Raw genomic sequence first — 10827 nt, forward strand, 5'->3', positions numbered from 1 at the left:
ACTTAATAAAAAATTTAGTATTGAACAAAGTCGCGTTTTTAAGTAGAATATTTTAAACAATAACAGTTATTTGCAGATTACCACAAAAAAACAAAATATATACTACTACCTCTTATTCAACTTAAATGTCCCATTTGATTTTTGACACTATTCACTTATCACTCTATATTTGTATTTTACTCTTAATCTATAAGTTAAAACATAATAATGTAGGATCTTGTTTGATTTGTCTCAATACAAGGATTGTTAATATCAACTTTTTATAATTTTTATTAAGAATAATTTAAGATATTAAAGGTTAAAATGTTGACTCGGCAAGTGTGAAAAGTCAAATGGGACATTTAAGCTGAATAGGAGGGAATATTAAAATAAACAAAATTAAAAAAAAGATAAAATAGATTCTCAAAACCCCTCCTATAAAATTAAGACACATAAGTGTGATTTACTACTTTCATAAATAACCGTTATTTACTTATATATCCTCCGTTTTAAGTACTTTTCAAAAAAAAATGGCATATTAGGTAGTATTTACTATTTAGTACTTTGATAGTTATTTACAAAATCGTTGATAATTCACTGCTATGATATCAGTAGAAAACAAAATTGCATTTATAAAAATAAATATGGAAGATTCAAAAAATAAATAAAATCCATAATTTGACTAACAAGTAACAACAAACAATTTTTTTTTTCAGTCAAATCTACGAGAGAGAAAAGTAATTCATTGCTGCCTTTTTTTAGGTTTGTGGTAACTTTCATTTTCACTTGGAATTCATTGTTTTACTTTTTAATTTAAATGCTCATTTTCATTTCCTTTACTGGTTATATTAGAAAAAAATTCTATGTAATATGTTATTTTTCAAAAATATTAATTTAATATTTTACGATAGACTGATATTTGGATTTAGAATTTAATCGCTGTCATTTCTATTCAATTTTTCTGATTGATCTTCAATTTATTTTTGTCATATTACTATTGAAGTTTAATTAATAAATCAAATCAAATAATTATAAACTTAATAAACAAAAAATTATGTATTTAAAATTATTCAAAATAACAAATTATATTCTCACAAGTCACAACTAACTGTAAGCATGACTATGAGGATGATATAGGTGTTCAAAACAGACCCAATGACTCGACATTTATCCGACTTTATAATCGAACTCGATTTGACCTGACTTAAAAATAAATTTACAATTATGTAAAAATCAATGTGGACACAAAATCTGATTTTTAACCGATCCGAAATGAACCCAATAACTCGAATGAACACCTCTAATGACCATTCTGTGTACGACTAAGACAGCTATTTTTGTCAAACAGTAATATTATAGGTTGCAAGTTAGACAGAAAATGGCCAAGTGCAGACTGTTAATACTTTACTAATGTGTCCTCTTTGACTTGCATCAAAGAAGAATTGGAAAGTGGTAATAAATAAAGAGAGCGAATGAATTGTATAGATGAAATTAAAAGAGAGTTAAAATGTAGGGATGAAATCAAAAAAAAAAGTGATGGGCCATTATCAAAAAATAAAAATGATGCAAATTAAATAGAACAAACTAAAATGAAAAATGATACAATAAAACGGAGGAAGTACTTAGCACTCTCGAAATTTGTTCATTTTTTAACTGTAAATCTAAATTGTAGCAAGATACTCTTTAAGTTTTTCATTTGTTGGCTCCAAATTTACATTTTAATTAAGGTAATTGTAGGAATAGTATGAAATTTAGTGAATTTGAAATTTTATATTGAATAGATTTGATACGTTGGAAATCTTAGTGAGATATGATTAATATAAAATTTAGTGCATTGTAGAGTAAATTTTAATTGGATTGAAATTCCCCTATTAATTTTCGTAGTTTATCTAATAAGAAATTATGATCAAAATGTGAAAGAAAAGTTTTTTTTTGGTTTGTTTTAATGAATATTCCAAATCAAAATCCAAACCTAACCTATAAAAGCAACAAAATATCATAAGCTACTCTTATGAGAGATTGTCTCTCGATGAGACAACCTCAAAACAAGCAACATACACGCTAATAATTGTATTAGTAGCAATAAATTAATAAAATATCATTTGTAGCAATAAATTAGGACAGAGTACAAGTCTTTGAACGAGATGATATGGTTCCTTCAAGTTCCGACTCATTAGTTTAGTTAATTTCACTGCATAATTTTGACTTGCTGTTCTACAGTCAGTACAATTTCGACTTGCTGTTCTGCAATTAGCAAAAACTGGACATGCAAAGAATAAGATTCTGGAATGAATAGGTTTCTTCTATATGGTAGTTGAAACGGTAAAGTCTCGGCCAGGCAAATTACAAGAACAATACACTGCTTGCCAATTGTAATCGACAAAAAAAGACCTAACAAGTGGCACTGCTTTTTTACCTCAAAATGCATCTGATCTTTCCAGGAAGATTATGATCCCTTCGCGTGGCAGTAGAGAGTACAGTCCTTGAGCAGCAAAAAAGTCTTATTATTCTTCTACTTTGGAACTTGACTCTAAATTGTTATGATCTTCTTTATTGTTCTGCATCTCCAACAGTTTTTGTTCTTCCTCTTGGCTTTCGTGTGGCTCTGTGGCTTTCACGGGCTTTGGTTTGCTTGTAGACTGCTGATACATAACACCACCCGACATACAGATAAGAAGACCAACTGTTCCGACAAGAGTTGAATGTTTATCCCAGATTATAAGGTTGATAACAACGGTTAATAACTTGTTAACTATTCCAAGAACTGTAAAGCCTGTGGCGGAGATAGCTTTTCGGCAAGAGAAGCCAAAGAAAGAGATCGAAAGTCCAAACAAGCATGACAAAGCCACGGGCAGGATGACACCAAATGAATACCAATCAGACTCGTCAGCTATCTCATGTTTTATTTTCTTCAGCTCGCCCATTATAAACAGCTCTAGTGGAAAGAGTAGAAGAGCTTCAAGATTGTTGTACAAGACTAAGCCCCATGTGTTCAAACCAATGGTCATAACCACATGTTTTATGTAAACAAAATCAATAGACATACTAACTAGGTAAGCTAAAGCCCAGCTGTAAGCCATCACTGTGAACTGATAATCGGTGATCACATATAGGACACTCCCACCAAAGATAGTGGCAATTGAGGCCCAAGTTTTGACTGATGGCCATGGCTGATGCAGAAAGAGGGTCTCTCCGATGGCAACAAAGATGGGGACTGCCGAGCGGAAGACAATGAATGTGTCTACGTTCGCATGGAGGAGGAGCTCACTATTGGTGAAAAGAGAGAGATAGAAGATAATTGCAGCAGGAAGGAACCGCCACATGGTCATAAGGTCAAGGCGGTCATGTTCTACCCACTTTAGCCAGCCACAAACTAAAACGCCTGCTGCACTGGTGAAATACTGCAGTGCAGTTAGTGCACCAGGATACGGGAATTTCATTACAGCCCATTTGTTGATGATTGAGAGCAAAGATGCCGACAGGCAATAGCCAGCAGCTACTCCATATACTGATGCCTGTTGCATCAAGAAACCATTCCATGTCACTCGTACTTCAGTCCCAGAGGAACCAGTTGCATCTACATTTTTATTCACTTCAGTGGACTTTGGATTCTCGAGGTCGCCGGACATCTGCAAAGAAGTACGTAAAGTTCAAAATGGTTCATTATAAGAATCAACCAACATTCTGCACAACATATCCCATATTCATGATAGTTCCCCATCAAATAGTAACAATTTGTTCATGGCACTCAAGTGATCAATAACATTCGATAACCTCTAGGTGTCAGATGTATACAATCAAGCCTTGTGACAGCAATGAGGTCATTTCCGATTGACACAAGTAGTCAACAAATTCCTTTAAAAGTATTAAAGCACAGATGTGATGGAAAACAGAGTTTACAATTTTCATTTACTATAATCCAATCAAAGGCCAAGTCAAACCTTGTAAATAGCCCCCGAAAACGATTCATAAGAGAATTAAAGTAGGCAATTATATTCAAGGGAATTCGGGGATATTTGGTTGAATAAAGAGCTTGAGGATTCTTGGATAAAAGGAAAGTAAGTCATGCAACAAAAGATATGAACTTAAATAGAAATTTAGTACTACTCCTAACGCAAGAGCTAAGCTTGATTATCTAAACACATAGTAAGAATAAATCATAATCTAGATAACCACATATGATGGACCAAAGGAAGGTCACGCAGAACCACAGATAGAGAAGAATCTCATTTTTCTTGTTAATCATCAAACAGGTGTCATTACAACAACCTAAGGAAGCTTCTCATATAAGGAGGCATCATCACATAAGAAGTAGAACGTAAATCAATGCAACATGAAAGGTAAAATTTATTACTACTAAAATATTTATTCTAAATCCACCAATGATTTTGAAGGCATCATTCAATATTTTAAATGCGACATAAAGTAGAAAATAATTTCCAAATAAGTCGTTTCACGCCCAAAGATAAACACCAACAAAAAACAAAGTAGATATCCTACAATAGACTATGTGGTAAAATCCAACCATCATAAGTCGTAACAAATTGGATGAAAGATGCCACTTCACTAGAAACAATTGAGTCTTACGCTACCAAGTGACACCAAAAATTCAACAGTTACCTCCCAAATCAAACACCAAAACTATAAATGCCAAAAGTGGAAAAAACATAGAAGCAACAAAAAAAATGACACACGTGATAAAAAATTCATCAACTCCAATCTTACACTTAATTTTCCTATTGAATAGTCCAAAAAAGACCAAAAAGGACAACAAATGAGTGCTAACAACACTTAAGATATACATCATTAGCTTCATGAATAACCTTTCTACAGCAAGCATAATCAACATCATAAGAAAAGCCAAATATAGACATGAATTTGTATCTCTTTGGTCACACTTATCCAAATATAACTATACACCCAATTGTAGGAGTACCTAACTGACAGAACAGAAAACTGAAATGTAAGAGTACTAACAGATATAGTATAATGCACAGGAATTAAAAAAGAAACTTATGTTTTTCACTACAACATAATACATCTAATTACCAAAATAAATAAACTAACAAAGCCAGAAATTAGGCTACTAACGCAAACTATCAAATGCATAAAATTAGGAATTAGGATCATTAACTGTCCAATATGCACTACTCTGAAAACTTCCATAACTGTCTTAGACTAAATCAAACACACTGACTAAATCAGAATTAATAACCAACTGTCAACAATCAGGACCGAAAACCAGTACAAACATCAACTGATTCACAGGAAGTGCAAATGATATCGGAAGGTTGGTAGTGTGCAAGAATCTCAGAGATGTCAAGACTCAAGACATTCTGATCGTTTGGCTGCTGAAGAGCTCAAAACAGTGAAGTTGTGTTTCAAGAAATCACCCATTAGCTCATGAAATAATTTGAAGTAAAGGGAAGGCGAACTAGTGATCTTGGTAGCTTCTCATTAAGTGGGTACCTTTTCCAAAATCACTCTATCATGCAACTATATTCACCTTCCATGACCACCCATACCTCCTATTAATTAAAAAAAGTTGCAAAAACTAATTGTTTTTTGACATATTGAGAAGTTGATCGAGTTTAATCAAGTGAATTCCAACTTCCAAGTCTACAAGCAAAATCATTAGCATAGATTTAAAAAGAAAAAAATAAATCAAAGATCGGTTAGTTTTATATTTTTCAAGTAAAAGAGTTCGATATTTGATTCACCATTATATATTAGGGTCCACAAAAGCATATGTAAAGTTATCCCAGGAGAATAAAAAAAGGATAATGCTAAAGTTTTCGCCGAGAAATTTATTGAAGAAATAGAATAGGAGATGACTTCGGATGCAAAGGATACTTGGACAAAGACGAGAACTTCTATCATTCTAATAGCTAAAGAGATTTTAGGAGAATCACATTGTAGATTTAGGGTAAAGAAGGATATAACGTGGTGGAATGAGGAGGTCAAGAAAGTTATCAAAGAAAAAAAATGTTATCTTACATTAGGAAGACGAAGGAATGACAAAAACTTAGCTAGGTATACAGAAATCAATACCAAGACAAAAGTAGCTATCCGATAGAAAAAATGCTATCTTGCATTAGGAAAATGAAGGATTTTAAGAGGTATTTAACATATTAGATTCTATACATATATACATATATATATATATATATATATATATATATATATATATATATATATATATATATATATATATATATATATATATAAACTAATGACATAGGTATAGTGAAGTGTATTAAGGATAAGGATAAGAAAACTTTAGTTTAGGACGAGAACATCAATGATCGATGGAGGGAGTATTTTGATGAGTTATATAATGGAGAACCATGAAATGTTGTAGGAAACACAACAATCACTCTCTTATATGAAAATAAAGAATTTATGCGAAAAATACAAAAAATAAAGGTGGATGGAGACTTGAAGAAAATAAAGTTAAGGAAAGCAATTGGGCCAAATGGTATACTTATTAAGGTATGGAGATGCCTAAGGACAACTTGAGTGACTTGCCTAACTAATCTATTTAACAAGATTTAGAGGACAAACAAAATATTTTACAAGAACAAAGGAGATATCCAAGACTGCTCTAACTACCGAGGAATAAAACTCATGAGTCATACTATGAAGTTATGAGAAAGAGTGATAGAGATATGTATAAAGAGATGTACCTCCATAAAGAACCAATTTGGATTTATGCCAAAATGAAATCAATTCATCTTATGAGAAAAATAATGGAGTACTATGGGACTAGACAAAGATAGTTACGTACGATTTTTATTGGATTGGAAAAAGCATATGACAAGGTACCAAGAGAAGTACTTTTGGTAGGCAATGACGAAGGGCATTCCCAAGAAATACATCAATATAGTGCAAGATATGTATCGAGAAGTAAACATGTATGTTAGAACATGTGGAGGGGCAACGGAGGATTTTCCAATCACAATTAGCCTTCATCAAGGCTCAGTCCTAAGCCCCTTTCTTTGCATACCAGTTCTATATGAGCCGATTAGTACAAGAACATTTGCCTTGGTGCATGTTGTTTGCGGATGACATTGTTTTGGTTGATGAGAACAGAGAGGAGGTAAATGCAAAGTTAGAACGATGGAGATAAGAGCTGGAGTCATGAGGTTTCAAATTAAGTCAGAATAAGACAAAGTACATGGAGTGTAACATTAGCACAGATGGGACAACAAGAGGCACTATAAAGCTAGAAGAGAAAGAAATCGCTTCAAGTGGATGCTTTAAATATCATTGGTTCATATTTTAGATTAGTGGTAAGTGGGGATATCCAACAAGATGTGATCCATAGAATTAAGTGTAGATGAAAAAAATTGAAGCGGGGATATTATGTGTTCGAGGTGCTCCCTTAAAGTTAAACAGCAAGTTTTATCGAACTACCATTAGATCGGCGCTACTATATGGATCAAAAGGTTGGGCTAGTAAAGACAGAGGAGTTGTGGAAATGCAAATACTTATATGGATGAGTGGGCATACCTTATAGAATTCGAAACGAAGATATACAAAAGGGTTTATGAGTTGCAAATTGAGAAAAAGATGAAAGAGAATCAAAAAAAAATGGTTTGGACATGTGCAAAGACGAGGTATTAGCAAACCAAAAAGAAAGATAGAAAGTTTGAAGCTCTGCTCGAGAGACTCAAAAAGGGGGCAAGGAAGACTAAAGAAAACTTAAAGGACAAGGATATGAAGAATCTAGACTTACAAATTGAGATGGTAGAAAATCAGAATGAATGGAGAAGAAGAATCCATGTGGACAACCATTGGGACTGATAAACTAGTTCATATAGTCAACCTTTATCTTTTGGGATTAAGGCTCTAGCATTGTTGTAGTCGTTAAAAAGCAGATGTGAGGCAAGGAAAGAGAATGTGAAGCGGTTAAGTTCTCAAATTCATCACCAACACACTACCAACAACTAATCATATGAGTTTCGACAACATTCACTTATTACCTACACTGACCAGATTGAGATGGTTGCAATGCAGACTTCACAACATTAAAAGCATACGTCATCCTAAATGCACATTGTTCTTCTCATCATAAATGGGGATGAAGCGAGGAGAAAAGATAATCAGCTTTCCCATCAAAGATCGAACAACAAACAATAAGCTCATTCGCTATGGATAATACCACATCCTAATCAACCTCCAAATTATAAATATCATCATCAATACAAAAGTCCGAGGAATGACAACTTTCACAAAAAGCCACGCAAATGGACGATAAAAAATTCCACTACTGCGACTGTGAATATGTGATTGAGCTAAAAGCTTAATTTCTCAGTAAAATGTGAGTGTTTTGCGATAGTAAGGTACCATCAAATCTCTCTTCCATATTTCTTTAGTTTGTTCTCTATCATCATTATTTAGTCAAAGCATTACTGAAAGGAAATTTGCTACTCATCTGTCCTCTTTATTGTTAAGAATTTTGATTTCAGTAACCATTGATGTACCTTCTTAATAATAACTATAAATGAATAAGCTGCTACAGTTAAATACTATATACTCAGTACAATTTAAGTTGGATAAACTTTGCTTAATTTAGTAATACAACTTGTAAACCTAAAACTTTACAATCACTAAGTTTTTCCCTACAAACCTATACATCATTAACTTTCTCTACTTACTAGAAACAACATCCAATCAGTGGTGGACCCAAGAATGGAGGGGAAGAGGGCAACTTCTTAGTATAATTTAATCAAGATTCAAATAGATGTCACTTTCGCCAATAACGATCGAATTCACAAGTCACCAATAGTTTAATTGTCTTGTGTATTCCAAATAGGCAAATACCACTATTCACAAGAACTTCTATACCCAATTCACAACCCAAACTCCCAAAGTAACAATAATATGCACTTCCAAGAAACTTACAAGCCACCAATACTATAGATAACCCACATATGTCAAATTCCACCAAATTCACAACTTATTAACAATCAATTACCAGCAATTCAGCTAATTCAATACTCATGTTTAGTACCAAATAACAATTGCAAATTAAATACCATAGTTAGCATAAACTTAAACACAAATTAAATGTCAATAAAACAAAAATAAACACGTTTGCTACTGCTGTATTAGTTTTTTAAGTTTTGAAGGTTTTCTCAAGTTATATGCAGTACTGCAGTGAAAACAATACTAAAAGGCTAAGAGCGAATACACTAGCTGTTAACCACTCCTAGTCTCAATAGCAAGATACACCAGCAAAACATGGATAATAAATTTCAGATAAGATATTGATGGATTAATCCTCATTCAAAAAACATAGAAAATTCAGAAAAAAAATACCTAGAAAAAGAAATCAGGCATAACTATTCAGATCTAAAGAGATTTGAAATAGGAGTACAAGTTTACCAAGAAAATGCGAGTTGAATATAGAATATGGCGAGTGTACTGTGTGCCGGAGCTCCGCGCTATTTTCCAGCTTGCATCAAGCGTCAAATCAGACAATCAGAAATCAGAATCATTGCAATTTGCAAACATGAAAGAGTGATAATATGAATATCATTCACATTAATTACTGAAATCAAAGTAAAAGTATTACAGATTGATAGAGAGGAAGGTGACCAGACGCAAATGATTGTAGAACAAAGCAGTGGGAGTAGCCAAACAGGAATGCAGAATAGGAGAATTTTTTTAGGTAGGAAATAGGAAATCAGGATGTTTACTGCTTAGGACTTGGAATTAATCCTTTTCCAGTTTCTACCGACTAGCCGGCAGTGAAAATTTGAAAGCTTGTTTCCTCTAAAAATGATTCCAAAATAAGCTTCATAAAAACTTATTTTTCAAAATTAAGTGGCTTCTAATTCCATACTAAGTTTTGGTTCTATTTGATGTTACTATTGGTGACCAATTATTTTGGATGTTAATGGTCCGCTGTTAGTAACAGACAACAGTATGCGATTATTTTTCCATATACCTTAATCTTAACTTTTGTTTGTATATGGCCCCCTTTTGGTAATAGCGAGTGATTGTTTAACTTAAGTAATGGCCCGCTGTTCGTAACAGCGAACACAACCAAACCTTAGCGTTGGACTAGGAGACGCTTATTTTGGGAAAAAAGTTTTTCCGAAGCTTTTCTAGAATTTTTTTTCCTAATTAAACTTATTTTCTTTAAATTTTCGTAGTTTAAGCGGGTTTTTTTTATGTGCGTGGTAGGTTGATAGAAAAAGGATTGAAGGAGCCATAAGTCAAGAATCGAACTTACATGTTATTCGAAAAAGTGGTATATATTTTAAGTAAAATCTTATTTAATATAAATTAAACTCTAAAGTCCCTCTTATTCTTCTAGAGTGTGTTGTTTGGAATTTGACACTATCTATTAATTACTAATTTCTTTACTTCTAAACAAATGCCTTATTTCCATCTTAGGCCAATTTACCTTAATTATTTCATTTTAAATTTTTTGTAATGATTTTTTTTTCTTCAAATATACTTTGTTGAAGCAAGAGTCATTTCTCATGATATTGAAGATGACTCTGAGCATCTTATAGCTCATGCAATATCTTACACACTTGAGAGTGGTGTGGGGTGTGCCACGGGGAATGGTATGCTAGCGTGTGGATTCACCTCCATCTGCACTACCTTATAGGCTTCTTGGTTCCTCCAAAACAAGCAAATCTTCGAGAATGACACCAATGACCCAGTGAATATTGTTGTGAGCTTCAACCGCCTGGTGACTGATGACTCCATGTACTCTTTGAAAGTTATGATTCATCAACCCACACGCTTTCCTCATTTCCACACCTGGTCTCCTCTTCCCTCTGGCTTGGTAAAGGTTAATGTGGATGTTCATGTGGCTGCTGGAGCTTA

At 33.2% G+C, this 10827-nt stretch overlaps 1 protein-coding gene across 3 annotated transcripts; it reads right to left on the minus strand.

The window, feature by feature from the left end:
* Positions 1–1860: 1860 nt before the first annotated feature.
* Positions 1861–10782, minus strand: LOC130806281 (GDP-mannose transporter GONST3-like). Of its 3 annotated transcripts, none has more exons than XM_057671291.1 (4): positions 10741–10782; positions 9560–9891; positions 9370–9428; positions 1861–3608 (listed from the first exon to the last, which is right to left on the minus strand). In XM_057671291.1, the coding sequence occupies exon 4, from the start codon at positions 3606–3608 to the stop codon at positions 2484–2486; it is 1125 nt and encodes a 374-aa protein (XP_057527274.1). In that variant the 5' UTR covers positions 9370–9428; positions 9560–9891; positions 10741–10782; the 3' UTR covers positions 1861–2483. The 3 variants fall into 3 exon arrangements, with proteins under 3 accessions (XP_057527274.1, XP_057527275.1, XP_057527273.1); XM_057671290.1 differs by having other exon boundaries at positions 1862–3608; positions 9370–9439; XM_057671292.1 differs by lacking the exons at positions 9560–9891; positions 10741–10782 and having other exon boundaries at positions 9370–9455.
* Between the last annotated feature and the right edge of the window lie 45 nt (positions 10783–10827).

The sequence above is a fragment of the Amaranthus tricolor genome, chromosome 2 (genome assembly GCF_026212465.1).
Source record: "Amaranthus tricolor cultivar Red isolate AtriRed21 chromosome 2, ASM2621246v1, whole genome shotgun sequence".
NCBI lineage: Eukaryota > Viridiplantae > Streptophyta > Magnoliopsida > Caryophyllales > Amaranthaceae > Amaranthus > Amaranthus tricolor.

What these genes read in the sequence shown, in the direction of transcription:
- LOC130806281 (XM_057671291.1), bottom strand. Translation starts at nt 3,608, where the DNA reads ATGTCCGGCGACCTCGAGAATCCAAAGTCCACTGAAGTGAATAAAAAT.